The 21,422-nt window shown below is 33.3% G+C and overlaps 1 protein-coding gene across 9 annotated transcripts in view; it reads left to right on the top strand.

The window, feature by feature from the left end:
- LOC130892796 (extended synaptotagmin-2-like) overlaps window positions 1–21,422 on the top strand; it is a 122,145-nt gene that overhangs the window by 11,706 nt on the left and 89,017 nt on the right. For all 9 annotated transcript variants that reach the window (XR_009059102.1, XR_009059101.1, XR_009059103.1 and 6 more), the window contains one exon: window positions 13,131–13,328. Coding sequence is in view for 6 of the 9 variants with exons in the window: in XM_057798420.1 (XP_057654403.1) it covers window positions 13,131–13,328 (198 nt within the window). In the remaining 3 variants the exon portion in view is untranslated. Of the gene's footprint in view, window positions 1–13,130; window positions 13,329–21,422 lie in introns of those variants that run through there.

Below are 21,422 nucleotides of genomic sequence, written 5' to 3'. Positions count from 1 at the left end.
GCTGAATGAATAGTTCAGGAATTGGATTTAGGGGTAGAAGGTTTCGTCCAGTTAGGTTCAGGTGTATTGAGTTCGTCTCGTTAATTTGGAGGTATATTAGTGGTATTTTTAGGAGGCGGTATTTGTACGTCTGAGATAATATTTACTTTTGATTGATTTTGTTCATTTATAGAATTGTTTTCTTGTTCTAAAGAGTTTTCGAACTCTCGTAAGAATTGAATCAGTTTCTAAAGCGTTAATTTGTATTCTACTTAGACAGTCAGAGACAACATTTGAAGATCCGCGCTTGAAAAATATTTTATAGTCGTATTCTTCTAATTCCTTTTCAATCGTAGAATAATTGATTTCTGAATCGTTCAGGGTTCGTGAGGCGTAAGCTATAGGTTTGTCATTTGGAACGGTACTTTGTGATAATACTGCTCCAAGGGAATAGTTACTACTATCGGTTGTTAGAATCATTGGTTTGGAAAAGTCTGGATATTGTAATATAGGATCGTTTGTTAAAATTTCTTTGCAATTTTGAAAAGAGACTTTGAATTCCTTGTCATGAATTATTCGCATTCCTTTTTTCAAGCATTTAGTCATGGGTTTGGTCAGTTTGGCAAAATTTGGTATGAAACGGCGGTAATATCCAAGAAGTCCAAGGAAACTTTTGATTTCGGTTTGGGTTTTGGGAATCGGGAAGTTTTTGATTACAGAAATTTTTTCAGGATTAGGTTTTACACCTTCGGGGTAATTATATGACCTAAGTATACTATTGATTTTTGAAGGAATTCGGATTTGTCCAGTTGTATCTTTAATTTAAATTTTCTCAGTCTGTCAAATACTTGTTTAACTCTTTGTATGTGTTCTTGAAGAGAAGTACTGTAAATTAGGATGTCGTCAAGGTAAACAATACAGGTTTCGTCAGTAAGTCCTCGTAATACATTGTCCATTACGCTTTGCAATTTGGATGGGGCATTCTTGAGTCCAAAAGGCATTCTCTTGAATTGAAAGTGACCTTGTGGGGTACTAAAGGCAGTTTTGGGTACGTCTTCGGGGTCAACTTCGATTTGGTGGAAGCCACTAGCTAAATCCAAGGATGTAAAATAGTTAGCTCTTCCTAGTCTGTCCATAATCTCACTTATTCATGGGATTAGATTACGGTTTTGAATTGTTTTTTCAATTAGTTTGCGGTAATCTATTACCAATCTCCATTTTTTCTTGCCGGAAGCATCTGATCATTTTGGTACGATCCAAATGGGTGCAGAAAACGGTGAAGTAGATTCTTCTATAATACCTTCGTGCAGCATTTTTCTTATTTGTTTTTTCACTTCCTCTCGATGAATTTCCGGGAACCGATAAAATATAGTGTATATTGGACTATCGTCGGTTCACTTAATTTCATGTTTGATATCGTTAGTAAAACTTAAAGGAATACCTTAGCAATAAAAAATATCTCTATATTCATAACAAAGTTTTCTTAACGCTTCCTTTTCTTTTCTATTGCAATGATCTAATCTTATATTTTTTAAATTTTCTTTCAACTTATTATCATTGGAATTACCTAAGTTTATTTCTGATTCTACTTCCAATTTGTCTAAAAAATTTACTTCGACTAAATTCAAGGGTTCATTGTTAAAAGGCTCATGAATATCCAGCTTGACAGGGTTCTCATTTGAATTTGATATTGTGGTTATTGCAAAATTATTGACTATATTTACTAATGCTTTTGGTGTTTCAAGGCCATTACCTAACTTTTCGTAATTTAATATTCCAATGCCATTTTTATGATTAACTGGTAATTTTACAACTTCTTGAGTACGACCTGGTATTATTAGAGAATAACTTTTTATATTATTATCAACATCTGTACCAAATATTAGAGGAATAATTGTATTAAGAGTAATAATTTGCTTTTTACTGAGGTTAACACTAGCATTTAATTGTTTAAGTAAATCTATGCCTATGATTCCATCAAATTTTTCACTAAGCTTGAAAAGATAAAATTTGTGAAACTCTTGTAAATTAAAAATATTGAACAATGGAATATAGGCTACCTCGTCGTGATAACTAATATTATGAGCAGTTTGAATATTAAAATTTTCATTAAATATGTAATTCGTATAAAATTTATAAGCTAGTTTTGGATTTATAAGTGACTTTGAGCTTCCTGTGTCAACTAAAAATTTTGCATTTATTTCTGGAATTTCTATAAATGGCAGATTTGTTTTTAATGCGTTCACATATATTAAGTTACCTTGCTTGGGCTCGTGAGAGTATGAAAATCCTGAGTCTGATTATTTGATATTTCTGTAATGTGAGCATCTGTGTAAAAATCTTTGGAATTCGTCGGATTATCTACATAAGAATGTTCTGTTTCCTGTGTATAATAATAATTGTTTATATCAGCGTCGTCGATATTTTCATAATAGTTTGGATTTTCTGAATAAAATTGATCATGAGAATTAGAATTATCTATGGATTTATTAAAAAGTTCTGCAGATGTGAATTTGGGTCTCGAATGGGATTTAAGTACAGTATTTCCTGAAGAGATATCCATTGGTTCTGGTTTGAAAGCTTGTGAATTATTTGGACGATTATATTGCGGATTATTAGGACGAATATTTTGAGGTTGATTGAAATTCTGTGGTGGTTGTGAGGGTCTTTGTATCGGGTTGTAGTTTTGGTTTGTGAAAAATGGATGTCGTTGAGTTGGATAATTGTTATTTGGACGCCAATTACTGTAAGACGGATTTGTAGGAGAATGTTGTGTATACCTTGATGGGTTTGATGCTGGAGGATGAGTTATTAAATTAGGTGGAATTATTGGTCGGGGTGGTTGAAATGGTTGTACATTGTTATGATTTGTGGGATAATGGTTGATATTTTGTGTTCTAGTAGGTGTCACTCTCAAACGTTAATTTAGAAATAATGAGGCTCCTAGAATCTTGGCATCGCATACCAAAATTATAAGGGGTTTCATTCTTAAATGGTTTTAGGTTAATGAGATCTTGAACTAAACAGTCAATGTCTCGTTGATCTCCAAAACTTAAATTTAAAGCTTGTTTGATTTCATCCCATGTTTTTAATTCTGTGCGCGAACTAATTAATATTTGAGCTCTACCTGTTAATTTTCCTATAATAGCTCTAAGTATAGATGTGTTTAACGCATTATCTGGATTACTAGCAAACGCAGAAATAAAACTTTCACAATTACCTATGAATAGATCAAGCGTATGAGGGTTTCCATCAAAATTTGGAATTGAATCTAAATATAATTTAAGTAGTTGGTAGTTCGTACCTGATGTAGTCATTTTTAAATCTATATTTTATAAACTATTTTCACTAGAACTATTTTCAAAATTTTTATCCTCGCTTGGTCGAAAACTTAAAATGCTTTCAAATAATACTTATCTTTTCTACTTAAAATTCGCTGATCAAAATATACTAACGATTATATACTTATATAACTACTAAATTATTGGATGTGGAAAAAGGAAATAATAATGAGCACTTACGTTACAACTAAAGCTATCATATTCTAGGGGTCCTAAAGGTTGGAATTCACAGTTTCTGAACACAAATTCGAATATTTCGGTTAATCGTTGAAACGAAAAATTTCCCGTGCGATACGTTAAATTTCCGAAATATCCTACTGACTGCGCCAATTACGTTACTGAACTTCGAGAAGGCGTTTTTAAAAAACGAATTACACGTCGAGAAACGTTTATTCAATACATTGACAAAAAAGAATCTGAATTTATTACAGGTTTACAATATTTATATGTTTTACAAAGTGCCTCGTCGGCGTTATACAATGAAGCTTAATAAACAATGTTCATTGACGTAACTCACGGATCAAAAGGTTTCCAGCCCAGAATCTCTGTTCTAATATAATTGTCGACAGCTTTTTCCATCGTTTTGAATAGAAACGGTGATACTGATTGGTGTGAAGAATTTGGGATATTTGGTGTCATTCTTCCCTACTTTTGTCCCTTCTCCATGGCTCTGGAATGTAATCCAGTCTTCTTCCTCTGAGGCGGATCAAGTGTGGCAAGATATCCTCCTGTCCCATTTGGAGGAATGCTGATTCTGTCTACTCCTGGCGTCTTGAACGGTTAAAAGGTATTTAAAGCCCATATTATTCATTCACTGCTGCATACCTGTTTTGCAATTGCTGTAGTTTCTCTCGTAAATTTACTATATTCTGTCCTTTTGTGTACTGAGGGTGGATTGCCGCTTCCTGGGAAGTGAGTCTTTATCAAGAGTTGTGCTCTGTCATTCTCACTTTCCGAGAAGTTGCCATCCGGTTTCCTCAGTGCCATGGTTGACTTTGCCCTTCGTCAAGACTTTGTGAAGTCTCTGAAGCTTTGTCGCTTTGCTTTTCTTATTTCTTTGTTGTAGGCAATTAATTTTCTGGTGTAACTCTTCCAGTCCCCAGAACACTTTGTCCTGTTAAACGGGTTTCCTGTTTCGGTTCTTAGTTTGGACAGGTTGTCATTCCACCAGGCAGCATCGCTACCTTTTTTGCTTTTTTGTATGAGGCCATAATACTCAATTCGTATGCATCGAGTATGGCGTCATTAATTTTTCAGAAGTCTTGCTCCAGACTAACCTTACTGGTCTGGTTACGCCCTAGGTTATGGTTTAGATTGGTTTTATGTGCTTCCCAATTGGTTTTTCTTGGATTCCTACTGATTTCAATGGAATCTGTCACTAATCTGAACATGTTTATTCTATGATCAGAGATTGACGGCTCATTCGATAACCTCCAGTTATTTATCCGTTTTTTTAGGTTCGATGTTATGTCTAAAACTTCTTCCTTTACTCATGTTACAAATGTTCAAATGTTGGTGAGTTTCATACAATGTGGATGTAAAGGTTAAAATATATTCTAAGAGTTGCTCACCTCTGCTGTTGGTGTCTTTGCTTCCCCAAATACTGTTGTGTGCATTTGCATCGCATCCTAGGAGTATTTTGGCAGCTTCTTTCTCTGGTAGTACTCTACTAGTCTATGCAGTTCTGGTAGCGTTACAGACCCGTTTCCATCGAAGTAGCAGGGAACTATAACAATTTCTTCAAGTTTTTTTCTCGTATTCGAGCTCGAATCGGTACGAGGTCTTTGATGAGAAATTCTAAAAGACAAAGATGATTTTTGTCGTTTCTTACCAAGAAACATGATCTCGATATATTACCAATACTTGTGTCATATCTTGATGTTTTTACAGTTGAGTCCCTTGATATGTTCCCTTAAGATTTAGGTTTATTGGATTAGGACTACGCTAAGGTTTTCTTCAGTGAACACCCGGGGGATGACTGCAGATGCCCCTTTTGCGTGGTGATCGTTCACTTGGACTATTTTTATGTCCGCCATCAAACCTTCCGATTCACTAAGGGTGTGGTCCCCTTAGTGATCTTCCGCGGCAGTCCCGTTGATTGCGCATTCTGTTTCCATTGATGGACAGGTTGGATTGTTTTTCTATACCTTCCCTAATGAAATGACCGCCCGAATTAGGACTCCATTGTGAGGTGTGAAGTCCCTTATTCCGCGCTTCTATTAGCTGTAGAAGCCTGTTTTCTTCCACTTTATCACTCCAAGGGAGTAACAAAGTGGCGGTGTGTGCTTTTGGGATATCTTTTCCTTACACGTAGTTCCGCATCTCGAGCCTGCGAGTTGCGGAACCTTTAGCGGTAACCAATCGAAAGTGGATGCCTCTAAATTGATTCTTATGATCCCATCTAGATCTCATCCACTAGTGCCTCCTCCACCGAAGTTTGTTCTTCTGCGCTGCGAACAGTTTTAGAGAACGCCCTCGGCAGAATGGCAACTCTCACGAGTTTGGCGTCAGTCGCGTAAGTGCCCCTCTTAGAGTTTGAGGCGGTGTCTTTGTCCGCTTCTTCTCTTTTCTATTTCGAGAATTTTGGTTTGGGGTAGTCTCAACTTTTTCCCTCTTTGAATCTGGCAGTAGTGTCTTTGTTTCACTACTGCCTCTTCTCCCTATTTCCCTTTCTTGTGAGGTATTCTCACTTGAGAGGTGGAGGGTTTCCCTATTTTTGCGGTGTTCCCGCTGTTTTCTTCTTTTCTCGCATGCCGGAGTAAGGTTGGATACAGTGGGGTGCGACCCGGTGCCCCAGGAGAATCGTTCAAGACAGCAGTCACTCTGTTGCCATTCATCCATGGACACGATGTCTTCCAACTTGGATTCGGTGGATGTTTATCGACCTCATGGCTTAGCCCGCCAAATTAAAACAGATAAACAGAATTGTAGTGGCAACTGTAAAATATAAATTTTTCTACTTTCCGATATTTTTATACAGTGAGCGACAAATAATAAACTAAAAATATTTTGGGTGGTTGCTAAAAATGAAAGTCATTTATTCTTTATGCTACTTTTACGGTTAAGGTTAATAGAAAACTGACGATGGGCCGATGCTAGAAGAATTCCAGTATGAAATTGAGCATAGACGAGGTACACAGATGGCTCACTTCGATGCTCTTATCAGGAATCCAGTGGTACTGACAATTGCTACAGAATGCAGAATCATTCAAAGAACTAGACAAGCACAAGAGAAAGACGAGCACGTTAAGGCGATAAAAAGGATTTTGACTACAGAAGAGTATGAAGATTTTTAATTAGAGCATGACATATTACTTGTCGTTCCAAAGAACATGCAGACTGAAATAATAACAAAAGCCCACGAGATAGGACATTTTTCAAAGAAAAAGACAGAAGAAGTAGTAAACAAGGAATTTTACATAACAAGACTAAAAGAAAAAATAGCTGTATACCTTGTATATTAGGGTATAAAAAGGAAGGAAAGAAAGAAGGAATGCAAGAAGGAATGCTTCATCCTATACAAAAGCTAGAAGGTCCATTAGAGACGTATCACGTCGACCACTTAGGACCAATGAAGTCAACAAACAAAAATTATCACCATTTTTGTGGTAGTTGATGACTTTTACAAATTGGTGTGGCTTTACCCAATAAAATCCACCACGACGGAAGAAGTGATATGCTGTATTGAAAAACAATGTAAAATATTCGGAAAGTCTTCAAGGATAATATCTGACAGGGGATCCGCGTTCAGTTCTGAAGAATTCGAATCGTATTGCCGAGAAGAAAACATTAAACTTGTGTTAACAACTTGTGGAGTCCCACGAGGTAATGGGCAAGTGGAAAGGGTAAATAGGACCCGTATACCCGTCTTGACAAATCTCAGTTTGGAAGACCCAGGAAAGTGGTACAAATACGTTGACAAAGTACAGACTGCCTTGAATACGACCTATCAGCGGAGCATAGGTACCACACCCTTTGAAGTATTAATTGGTGTTAAAATGAAAAATAAAGATGACGTTAAAATCAAAGAAATCATAGAAGAGGAGATAATAAGAAAATTTGATGAAGAAAGAGATGAAATACCTAAAAGAAGTAAAGAACAAACATTAAAAGTGCAGAATGAAAATAAGAAAGGATACAATTTAAGGAGAAAGAAGGCGAATGTATATAGGAAGAATGATTTGGTTGCCATAAAAAGAACCCAGTTTACATCTGATCCAAAATTAAAAAGAAAATTTTTAGGTCCGTACGAAATTTTTAAAGTTAAAAAAAATTTCAAATATGATGTTAAAATCGGAGATCACGAGGGACCCAACCGAACGACAACATGCGCTGAATATATAAAACCGTAGGTCAGCTATGAAAGCGACGAATCCGAGGTGGATGCTGAGTAGGATGGCCGAATATAGGATCGAAATTATTGCTCTACTCCATCCTATAGCCACGCACGAAACACGAGTTCTCTTCAGCAGCCTAAAGCCGACAATAACATTCGAGTCAGTCGGGAGTAAAACGTAGACAGTAAAGACCACGCAACTAAGACGGCTTCCCGCGTGGTCAAGACGGTCTCCCGCTCATTTAGCGTATAAACCACATACACGAATATTTTTACTATCAACCTTAGTTCTCTTATTTACATTGTACATAAGTAAAGTGTTTTCATTGTTTAAATTCTGTAATAAAAGTGTTTTCTTTCTAACCGGCGTTTTAAGAAGGAGAAATACCTAGATAACCAAGAAATCCCTACAATAAATTCTCATACTTCTCCAAAATATTATATTCAATTAAGTAGTAATTGGCCCACATTTTAATTCTTTCTTCAAACTGAAAATAATAACTACTAAAAAATGCATATTATCAAGATCATTTCTAAAAGAGCTGGGTAAATACTATAATTAATATATATTAAAATAGTTCTTTGATAAATATGTTAAAGTTGAAAAATCATTCAGTTCCATAAATTTGTTAACATTGGTTTCCTTCTCATCATTCTAGTCATTTCTTATCTTATTCTTATATCATTTTGTGGGTTCACGTACCTCCTCTACATGTTCAAATTCCTAATAATATGCGTATACAAAATATTTTTCTGGGTTTTTATTCTCCACACAAAATCTTGGTACATGCGTTTTCGTAATATCTCTAATGAAATTTTCCGCCTTAATTGATTTTCCTAGTCTAAATCCTTACTCCTCAATCCATTGTTATATTTCACATGTTTCATTAATTTCATTTTCTTCTGATCTCCATGTATAGAGTTCTTTGAAGATCTAAAATTGAAAACAGTTTGTTTGATTAATATATGTATTATTCGTATTTGTTAAATGCTTATTGAGCGAATCATTGTCGAGAAAAGATGGTAATTTGTGTTTATTCCGAGTTCTGGTGGTCAAAAATTCTTTGTTGATTATTGACATTTTCTTAAAAATGAACTTAAATTGACAGCTTGCACATTTATGGAATTACGTAACTAAGTAATATTTATTGTGCCATTGTGCATTTTCTAATGCAATTTTTTAAGTTAGTTTTATTTAGTAAAAGTTGCACAAGAAAATAGACAATTATTATTACCTGTTACTCAATCTAAATTATTTCTTTACAATTATCTCATGTTCCCGCAACTCACCACAATGATGTAACCACTACATATAGTTTTTCTAATATCAATTGCAAAAGAAAGTTATGCGAGTAACAACCAATATTTCATAAATACGTACGGCACTCATACCAAATTAAGAAATGAAAAATTGTGTTTACTCCCCGTATAAACTCTAACAAACCGTCAGTCGGACTCATCATATCTATTGTTTACCGAAGAAAACATCGAATCGTAAACATAAATGCATTTCTATTGGACGAAGCAGTCGGCATATGTACACAATTTCTTCAAATATTCCTGCCAGACAGCCTGTGATAAGCAGTGGCATCGCTTGGTGAGATTCATTTAATTCATAAATTTCTTTAAATAAATAGAAATATGGCGTTCCTTATACCAACGGCGATGAAGGCAATGAAATTGCACAGTGTAGTGATAATAAAAATAGGTATGATTTTAATTAAAAAGATTTAGATACACAAACACAGCAAGTTATTTTAAATATATATGTATTTAAAATGAAAAATATTTAACAATCTGATAATGCAAGCATAATAAGAATTGCTGAATTAACAAGAGTAAATAAATTTTCCATTTATCGAGTAGTCACTGAAGGGGTTGCTGTGGAGCATTTACAGAACCGAAAAACATCTAAATCAGTTGACAAAGCTACTCAAGATTTTCTACGAAGAACAGTTTGTAGTTTATATAAGGGTTGCGACATTAGAAGTAATATAGACCAAAAGGCAGATTATCCAGAATACAATTATACCAGTTTAGAAAAATTGCGTCAAGATTTGTCAGTATGTGGTATTAAACACAAAAACTGAATAAACGGATGGCAATAACCGAATCGTCAAGAATCGTTCGATGGCAACAAGATTATTTGCGTCAGATGAAAGGCTACCGAAATTCTAATAAACACATAATTTATCTAGATGAAATATGGTTACGATGTAGTAAATTGCGATTGGTTTGACAATAGTAATAGGTATCAATTCATGTCTGGTACCCTGTTTAAACCAAACTCCCTCACAGGCAGGTATATTTTACTCGTCTATTTACGTTTTATAATTTAATATTCAGTTGTAGCAAGTTAACAAGGTATAATAACGTTTTCCTAAGTTCCAAGTAGGACTACAATTAAGTGTATCTATCTAAATAATAGTGTATAATGCCGTACAATTTATAATGATTTTATTGCCTTTTAACGAATACTTTCTCGCATAAGATATTCATATTACTAAAAGTAGATATAAAAATCAAAAATTCATAAAATGAGGTGTCTACGCCATTAGTAGATTGAATAAAATTGTCGGCATGGGTTTTTATAATCTGCAATTGATATTAGAATAACTATATATCTCTATATCCGTGATTACTACTTACACACACAATTACACTTTCTGACGCGCATTTCGATAACCAAGTTATTGTATTCAGAGACTGAAGGTAAACTAAAATCTATCAGCTTACTTACTCTTTTATACTAACAATAATCCGTCTCCAGCGAAAATTAATTCTAGCGTAAATCTTCACATTTATTCCTTGACTACTAAACTATAGAGTGGGCAGTAAGGAACTGGTTCTTAGTCACTAATTAAGCTTTTCTTACATTCAGCAATTTCAATGCTTTCAAATGCATCCCACAATTTATTATTGGATACATTTTTTAACAATTTTACACTATTAATATTATTAGTATGTTTGGCAGCGTGATCGGCAATAATCGATTTTTCATACCGTCCATATTTTAAATGAGCTATGTGCTCTTTAGACCAGGCATTAATGGATCTCTTAATCTGCCCAATATACTTCCCGTCACAATCACCACAGTTAATTTGATATATACCTCAATTTTTTCAAATTTGGTATTTTATTATTAGGATTTCCCAACAATTGTTGTTGGGAATGTATTTTTGGATTTATAAACCAATTCAAACCCCACTCTGTTAAGTATTCCTTCCAATCACTTTGTATAAACAAGATTGAAAGGTGCCATGAGCAAATTTTCGTTGATTTTCATTTTAAATTTGGAAAAAATTGGTTTTACATAGAGATTTCTTGAATCTTTGACGGTTAATTAACCTATTTACAATTCTTTTGTCATAACCGTTGAGTACAGCTACATAATCAATAAAGATAATTTCCTTATTGAATCACTCGATTTAAGTGGAAAGTGAATTAATTGATGAGTATAAAATAATAAATTTGGAAAAGAGTGCTAAATATGAAATTAGCTGTGGTGATTGTGACGGGAAGTATATTGGGCAGACTAGGAGATCTGTTAATGTCCAGTTTAAAGAGCACATAGCTCATTTATCGAAAAATCGATTATTGCTCATCACGCTACCAATCATAATCTTGACCTAAATGTTAATAATGGAAATATAAGAAAAGCTTAAATAGATCAATTTCTTACAACTCACTCTATAGTTCAGAAGTCAAGAAATAAATTTTGAGAGATTTTCGGCATGGAGGTTTGCCTGCTGGAATTAATTTTCGCGAGAGAAGGTTTATTGTTGGGATAATTTAGTATAAAACAGATAAGTCAATTTAATAGGTTTGAGTTTACCTTCAATCTCTGCAGAAGATAACTTGGTTATCTAAACGCGCTTCAAACAGTGTAATTATAAGTGTTGGTGTAGTTGTAGTGTACACAGTGTGTTGACACCAACGGTTCCAGAAAGTACAACTTAATTGACTCAGTTTAAATGTTATTGCCTATTCTTATCAATAAACATGTTATTTTTATATTTTATTACTGTCTCACACTAGCTACTGAATATATACTATCCGTTAAAAGTTTTTGCACACCTCGTAATCCATTCAACAAGTTTCAAAATGTTACACTTTAACAAATTTATCCTTCATATTGTCAAGAGAAAGTCGAAATGGTGTCTACGATTGTAGTTTAGCTCCAGTTAGATCTGTAAGACGCAAGTTACAGTTCGCTGGACCACGTTTCATATATGGTATTGAACTTCGAGCCGTCATAACAAACCCAAGTTGCTGATCCGCAATTCAACAGATATTTTATTAAACCGATGAACTTATTGAATCACATATTTTTCATTTATAGTTTCATTGTATATAAGATATACAGATAATTATTAATAAAGTATCTTTCTGAAAAGAAAGAACATGATGTGATTTATACTTTTTGGATCAAGACATCTATTAGTGAAGTTCCTATACGAGGAAATTCAGACTTGTAAGTTTTAAAATGGATCAAACCAAGGAACTATCGATTGAAACTCGTTCATTAACCGCAAGTCTTCAAAGTGTAGTTACTTTTAGTACTTCTACAGTGAAAATGAGATTAAGAGAAACTGGTCTTCTTGGAAGGTTTGCAGTGGAGCTATCTGTTTTTAAGACGTCAAAATAAAATCAAGAGGTTGTACTGGGCTAAAAGAACATAAAATTTGGACGCATAAAGAGTGGGAGAATGGAATGGAGTATGGAATGATGAGCCAAAGTTTGAGGTTTTCATGTCTAAGAGGAGTATTTGTGTGCAGGTCAAAGGAAGAGCGGATGTTATATCTATGTGTAATCCGGACTATAGGACACATAGAGATCTGGTAAAAATTGAAGGGATTTGGAAGAAAGAAGGGTATAAAGAATATTGAACGAAAATGTATGTTAAAAATTAATCTTCCATCAAGACAACGATCCCAAGCAATCATCGAAGCTGTGTGAAGAGTTCTTGAAAGAGAAATAATATACTGAAAGTAATGATTTTTACACAGAAATAATTAAAGAAACAAGGGGTTACATCGATGAATAAAAAAATTAAATATGTAATAATTACACATTGTGGTTTTATTATTACTATATGCTTATCTATATATGTTCTTTAGAATACAAATATAAAAATCTATTGAACTGTTTTTATATTTCGTACATCACGCAAACTATTCGGTGGGAAAAAACTTTTGACCGTCCAGCAATTAATTAATCGATATTACAACGATCATAATAATGATAATTATGGGACTAACCTTTACGATTGTTTATGGTCCAATTTTCGGCCACCGCCAATGAAAGTTTCTCAAATAATTTAATTCACTTCAAAAATGGAATAATTTCGATAATTACGTCTATCCTGGATTTAACAATATTATGTTATTAATTCCAATAATTTTGATTCAATATTGATTTTGCTCGATTCAAAAAGGTTGGGAAAATATTGAAGATTTTAATATATGTTGCAGATTATTCTTTACATTTTCATATATCTAATTGGATATTTTAACTGCTCCATAACGTGGATTTTAATATTAGTTTTTGCAACGACATTGTCCGAAGATTATCTAAATTTCAAAAACAGGAAAAGAACATTTGCGAAGAAAACAGCAAATGAAAATGAAAAAGATGTTATATTGGAGAATCTCGGAGAACTACCTTCATGGGTAAGTGATTTTCTTTGAATTTGGGAGCATCAGTACATTATGTAAAGAGTTTATCTTAATGGTTCGATGAAGTTCATTACAACTATTATGTTCAAATTAAATTATATTACAAAATATTTTTCAAGATTTCGTTTTCTAATAAAGTTGCCCTGTCATAAAATGTGACAATGTTCATTTATCTTCTTTTATATTTGAGGTAGCACCATAACTGAAAGTAAGTTTGAGTATTGAAACCAGAAGCATGATCTCATTGGTCAATTGCAATTCATGTTATCGTTATGACAATCACCCATTGCATTATGAAAATAGTTGATTTTAATTGCTTTCGAAGACCATTATGTAACATTGAATTATAAGTATATAAAATATATATAAATTTATAATAAAAAGCGAGCGATGTTAATCTTATAGAATAGAATCTTGGTTGATACAACTCTTTCGTTTTTAACTTTATGTCCAATTAATAAGAGTGAACTACAGAAAGTTGCACTGATCTTTAACACCCAATTGTACTTCACATATACGCCAGAAATAGTACTAGAATCTAAAGAATACATTCACATCCTTTTCTCGATACATGCAAACAGGTCACCTATACTTGAATGGATCACGACTATTATACACTGCGACCCAAAGGATGTAGTCCGACTTGGACTACTAAAATGACAACCTGGCAAATTGAAATATTTTTTTATGGTGCATATTTTGAATTATTTTAACTTATAAATTTTCAAATTTATGTTTTTCTTCATAATATTTCTCAAAATGGAATATTATCAAGATACAGTATGAAAAAAAAAGAAATTTTGATAAAAAATTGGAAATTTATTACTTGTAATCTTATTAGTACAAAAATATTAAAGTTATTATGAGATCACTTACTTTCTTATTCTATTGAAATGTAGATAAATTGGCTTTTAATAGTTGAATTATCCTTTAATTAATATAATATCCTGAACAAAACGTCTCATTATTTATTAATAAGGTGAGATCAAAACTTGCCGCAAATATATTACATCTTCAAATAAAATATTGCATACAAAGATAGCGAATTCAAATGTTACATATTGAATGATTATTCACACTTTTAATCAATTTTATTACTTGACCTTCATAATAAATTCGTTGCAGTTAATTTAGTATTGTTTTCTTCTTTTTACTTCTAGCACTTGTCAAGTTTTTCGTGATGATTTGTCTTGGTTTTAGGTCTTTTTCTATATAATAATTTTAAAATAGCATGTAGATACTCGTATTTAACGTTTCGACCTAATTTGGTATACCAACATAAATTATCCAGTTTTGTAGCAAATTTGTCAGCTTGATATCCACTTACCCTGGCGGATCCATCTTGGGCTCTGGACTTAGAGAAAATTGATTCAACCTTGAGTCACAGTGAAACATGTATAAAATAATACGTTGATTAAATTGCAATATATATTTGGTTTGTGTGGCGCCCATATTTTGGCAGTGTTCACTTGGCTCTAATATCTTTCTTTTTTTTGGAAATATTTTGTAATGTTTCTACACCTGGTCTAACAATTGAAAAGAAGAATGAAAAGTACGTTGAGCGTCAATCGTGTCGAATTATCGTTCAAAGTAAAATAAAAACAGACTTAGGGAAGTATTAAAATTTGTATTTCCCAAATTTTCGTTTTTTCCTGTACTCCAAATGTTTACTTACTATTTATTAACAAAGTAGCGATACTTGAAAACGTTTGATAAGAACACTCTGTGTTTCCGTGAGTCTTTATAATAATGTAAAAAACTTTATAATAAAATTTTGATTAATGATCCTTAATAGTTATGTTGATTCGAAACAATGATCTATATCAAATATATAAGAATTATTATAAATTGTTGTTATTCGTGGTTGTGTCCTTGATGTCATTGATGAGATATGTTTGGAACGTAATATCGCAACTAAGGAAATAAACGCTTCGGGACTATCATCTTCATTATCTGAACTTGTAGTTAATGAGGTGTCAGCGGTAACGTCAACAGAATTGTCATGATGTCCAAAATGTCATTACATTGTGTCTTTAGTCACAGCGACAGCAGGCGGATGAGGGCAAACGTGGATGCTATCAGACCACGAGACGCGACTAAATCATACATCACCAAATATAACCTAGGAAGAAATGCAAACTTAATTATTATTGTATGGAAACAACATGGCGGGTTTTCGATGCTAGTGCCATCGATGGCAGGTGGTAGAACTAATCTATTTTCGCGGTTCATTTAAATTTACAATAAAAAATAACTGCTGTATTATAAGTTATTCATTTCCATCCAGTCCTGATATCACAGTTTCCTGAATTCACGATAAAAAATACCTTATAACTGGGACACGTTTATTTATAAAATAATATTTATATAGATTTCTATCCAAACAAAGGAATATTAGGAGACATGATTACAATATCAGTTTTAAAAAGAAAACTAACAAAACAGATTTTTCTAACAAACAATATGGAAAATTGTAATATGTAAATAAATACTAATCAGAAATAAAACAGTAAAATAATATCATTACAATGATATAGTACTATTTTTTGGGGATTTAACAAAAAAAATTTATATACACACAAAAGTCTCGAAAATTCATTAACAATTCATGAACGTGTTGCAAAATAAAAACAATTGAGAACAAGCAAATAAATAAATTACATAAGATACAGTCTTTCGAACGAAAATAAACATACGAGGATGTATTGATATCTAGTTAGCCTAGACCAGTTCCATGCATAAACAAAATATTGCGTTACCATAGCAACGAACAATAACTTATTAGAAGTGTAAGTGTAAAGTTTGACGTCAAAAAAGTAAACCAGAGTTACGCAATAAATTGAAAGAAAAAATATGTCCACCGAAATTGTGAAAATCGAAAAATTGGACTATCGAGCCTTCAACAAGTACCTGTATTTAAAAGGGTTAAGAGGTAAGCAGATTTACGAAAATATGCTTAATACCCTTGGTGATCAATGTCCTTCGTATGCGACCGTGAAAAATTGGACTGCAAGCTTCAAAAGAGGTAAATTTTCCATTGAATATAATGACCGATCGGGAAGGCTAGTTTCAGTGTCAGTCCCCGAAAATATCGATGGATATTTGAAGCACTGAATATTTCATATGAATGAGGTCATCATATAGTTCACGTGAATTTGGACATGAGAAAAATTACTGAAAAATGGATCCCCAAATGTTTGAATGTTGACCAAAAGCGTACAAGGGTAGAAGCATCGCGTTCGATCTGTACTCGATTTGAAAACGATGTAGACTTCTTAAACCAAATTGTTACTATGTATGAGATTTGGGTACATTTCTACGATCCAGAAATAAAGCAACAATCGATGGAATGGCGACACTCTGGTTCTCCAAGACCTAAGAAGTTTCGTGTCCAAAAATAAACTGGAAAAGTTCTTGCTTCAGTTTTTTGGGATTGCCATGGAGTAATCATGATTGATTTTTTGGATAAGGGTAGAACAATAACTGGAGATTACTATTCGACATTACTGACCACTCTACGGGAAAAAATTTAAGAGAAAAGACGCGGAAAGCTATCCAAAGGTGTTTTGTTTTTGCAGGACAACGCCCCTGCACACAAATCTCATGTTGCCATTGTTTGATTGTTTTAATTTTAGTTTAATTTTTATTTAGAAATTCATTCTACTCTACGCCTCTGGCAGTCTCTCTTTCTTCGTTACTTGTCGTTTTTATGTAGCGACACGAGAACGAGTATGTGTATTATATAGACCGAAGTAAGAACGTTTTTGGTTCTAATAAAAGAAGCTTTGCTTCCAGAAAATAAATGGGACTTTGTTTCATTTAAAATAAATAGAAAATTTAATTATAAAATAAAATTATACAGTCCACATCATTCAATACAACATTTTGGTCCTTCGAGCCGATGTTTAACAAATTATAAATAAATAAAATTGTGTTGTGCACAAGAAGATCCGTTCAAATTACCGCATCAGGAAGAAGAAACCTGTAAGTCCTTTCCATTTTATTATTTATTCCTCCTCATAGTGTCGTCGATTTCTGATGGAAGAGTTTTTTTATTATTGCTTTGCAGTAAATAATATATAGTTCAATACAATTGCAAGATAAAATATTTCAGGTTAACGTTAAACAAAACTATAGGTATTACCTTGTCGGCAAGGCACACTTATTTGACGTAAATTTAAAGACAGGTAAAAATTGGTTTCAATATAGGAATATAGTATTGTTCTTTACTTTATTATAAAAAAATTGCCTTGTTTTCTTGCTCAAATATTATCATTCAATATTAAGGTATCGAGATGAATTCACAAGTAATTAGCAATTAATATAAATATCGATTAATACACAACAAATTATTTTGAATTATTCATGTTGTATCTTTAGAAAGGTATTTGCATCCTAGATCCTAGTAAGAAAGTAATATACTCCGTTTTTTTTCATTAGCCAAGTAGACAAAACATTCGGACGTCGCCAGCGGAGCGGCTAAGTACAAAAGGGTCGCAGTTTTTCTGTAAAGTTATTACTAGTAAACAAATCAAAACTCATTCCATAGGCGCGCGATAAAATAAAATAAAATGGCCGAGTCGGAAAAAATGAAGAATTTATATAAGAAAAGATCTATTATTAAGGCATCAGTTACAAGGTTTGAGAATTTTTTGAAGGAAATCGAACAAGATCCCTCAAAAAGAATTTACGTAGCCGATAGATTCGAAAGATTTAAAGTATCTTTAGACGATTTTGAAGCAATTCAATCGGAAATTGAGGAAAATTTAGAAGATACGGAAAGAAATCAAATTGTTTTTGATAAGGATCGTAGAGAATTTGAAAACAAATTTTATGAGTTACTAAATGATGCTAAATCCTTGATGAACACGAACGATGGTGTATCAGATATTGAATCTTTGATAGTCGATAGTTCTAGGCCGCGATCAGGTATATCTCATAATCTAAGATTACCAAAAATTTCCTTACCATCTTTTTCGGGTGAAGAAAATTGTTGGTCATCATTTCACGACCGATTTAAATCACTAATTCATGATGATTCGAGTTTGTCCACAACAGAAAAATTCTTCTATATAAAGGGGAGTACAACCTTCAGAAATTAGCTCATATAAAATGTGGTGGAATGGGCCCTCCTTTTTGCCGCATTCTAGCCAATGGCCTTTAGCTCCAAATAATGGTATTACAAATTTACCAGAAACAAAACTTTCTATAAATTTAACCTTGGGAGCACAGATATGCAATGATTTTGACATAATATCTAAATACTCTAATTACAAAACTTTATTGCATGTGACTGCGTATTTATTTAGGTTTGCATCGAATTGCAAAAAGTCAGTAAAACTCAGATATTTAGGTGAACTAACTTTGGACGAAATTAATATCGCTAAATGTACTTTGATAAAATCAGTACAGTACAAGAATTTTAAACCAGAAATAGGCAAACTCAAATCAGGAAAACAGATTTCACATAAAAGCAAATTGCTTCCTCTTTCACCATTCTTAGATTCCGAAAACATATTGAGAGTTGGTGGCAGGCTGAACAAATCTGATCTATTTTATAACCAAAGTCATCAAATTATCTTACCTTGTAAGGATTATTTCACAGAATTAATTGTTAATCATGAGCACAAAAGGCTTTTTCACGCTGGTACTCAAACAGTACTAGCTACCATTCGAAATGAGTTTTGGCCTCTTTCTGGTCGCCAAGCTATCCGCAGAGTTTTACGAAAATGTGTAAAATGTTTTCGAGTACAGCCTACTGGACTAATTCAAAAAATTGGTGAACTACCTTCATCAAGGGTTAACCCATCAAAGCCATTTCATAGGGTAGGTATTGACTATGCTGGCCCATATTTAATAAAGGACAGCAAGTTTTTCTTCCAAGGCCACTCACTTAGAACTAGTTAGTGATCTTACCGCTGATGGCTTCCTTAATGCATTCAAAAGATTTATTTCTCGTCGTGGTTTATGTAGGCACATTTATTCAGATAATGCAAGTACCTTTGTAAAGGCAAATAAGGATTTATTAAAGTATTTTGAATTAAGCCAATCTCTAGTTGTTCAAGAGTTTATAACCGATAACTTGATTACTTGGCATTTCAATCCTCCTTACTCTCCTCATATGGGAGGATTGTGGGAACGTGCAGTTCGCTCTACTAAACACCATTTGAAACGTGTACTTAACAACACTTACCTTACTTATGAAGAATTTTATACTCTTCTATCTCAAATTGAGGGCATCCTAAATTCTCGCCCTCTCCTTCCTCTTACCGAAGATCCTGATGATCTACAGCCTTTGACTCCAGCACACTTCTTAATCGGTACTGCGATTCAAACAATTCCAGAGCCAGCTGTTCCTGCTGACCATAAAATTCAGTTATCTCGATACAAGCACATTCTATGATGATACAGCACTTTTGGACTAGGTGGTCCAAGGACTACTTGAACTTACTCCAGCAGCGACCCAAATGGCGAGGTACTCAAATTGACTCTATCCAAGTGGGATCTATGGTGCTCTTAAAGGAAGATGATACCCCTCCAATGAGTTGGAAATTGGGACGCATAGTAAAGACTCATCCAGGCAGTGATGGACTTGTTAGAGTAGTGACAGTAAAGACTTACAGTGGTATCACTAAACGTGCCATAAATAAGATATGTATTTTACCTATAGACGATTAAGGGTTATTTGGTTGTACTTATTTTTTACTTGTATATAATTTTATGCTGTTTATTTCTTTAATGTATATTTTTTTTTTCTTTTTGAAAGCTGGAACTTTCAAGGCCGGCGCTATGTTTGATTTTGTTTTAATTTTAGTTTAATTTTTATTTAGAAATTCATTCTACTCTACGCCTCTGGCAGTCTCTCTTTCTTCGTTACTTGTCGTTTTTATGTAGCGACACGAGAACGAGTATGTGTATTATATAGACCGAAGTAAGAACGTTTTTGGTTCTAATAAAAGAAGCTTTGCTTCCAGAAAATAAATGGGACTTTGTTTCATTTAAAATAAATAGAAAATTTAATTATAAAATAAAATTATACAGTCCACATCATTCAATACAACAGCCATGCAAAAAATTCGTGATTAGGGTTTGAATTACTAGAATACCCCCCTTATTCACCAGATTTGGCTCCGTCCGACTATCATCTCTTTCCTCAACTGAAAAAAAGTTGAAAAGGTCGTAAATTTTCTTCCAACGAGGAGGTAATAAAAGCTGTGGAGGTCTGGTTTGCAGAGCAAGAAGAAACATTTTTTTAAAGGTCTAGAGACGTTGCAGGTTCGCTGTAATAAATGTATCCAAGTAAAAGGAGAATGCGTTGAGTAATAAAATATTTTGACATTGAAATTTTGTTTGGTTCTATAGTAGGCTAAGAATTTTCCATTATATCCTCATAAACATTTTGAAAAACAAAAATAAATATTCTCGTGTTTACAAATATTTCTCAACTGTAAATAAATGAATTCTTTTGTTACATTATTTAAAGTTTCTTCTAAATACTCAAATGTTACAATTTCACACATCTTTTTTACTGCTCTTTGTTATTATTTAGACTGTTTTTCAATTTTGATATTCTGGCTAGTGTATTCCGATGAATTTGATACATTTTCTTAGGTGTTAAATTGTTCTTGCTAGTTCTAGCTACAGTCAAAGAATCCGATTTTTCTTTGTCAAAGCTATTAATTTCGTCTGTAACAATGGAAATGAAATAAAAATTCACTTGAAAACTCCAATGACCCTTCTATACGTAATTTACCAGATGTTATGGTACGAACACTCGATGGTACTTGATACTCCTAGACAATCATACCAGTGTCTACTATTCCTGTATTTATGGCATATGAATATTCTTGGTTTAGTATACAGTCATGAACTATGATCTTCATAAATGGAATTAGACAATGAAGGCAGGCAGATGAGGGGTAGGAAATTAAGGGATAACTTTATACTTCAAATGTTTTGTCAAATCACTTTCCAGAAAATGATTTTCACACAAGCCATAATTTGGTGTTGAGTATTGAATTTTACAAAACTTTTTCCTCCTAGAGCAAACATCAGGAAAGCATTTGGGAAAACAAAAAATATGTTTAT

This window comes from Diorhabda carinulata, chromosome 4 (assembly GCF_026250575.1).
Source record: "Diorhabda carinulata isolate Delta chromosome 4, icDioCari1.1, whole genome shotgun sequence".
In the NCBI taxonomy this organism is placed as follows: domain Eukaryota; kingdom Metazoa; phylum Arthropoda; class Insecta; order Coleoptera; family Chrysomelidae; genus Diorhabda; species Diorhabda carinulata.
The sequence above is the reverse complement of the archived record's forward strand: the minus strand, read 5'-3'. Positions and strand labels throughout refer to the sequence as shown.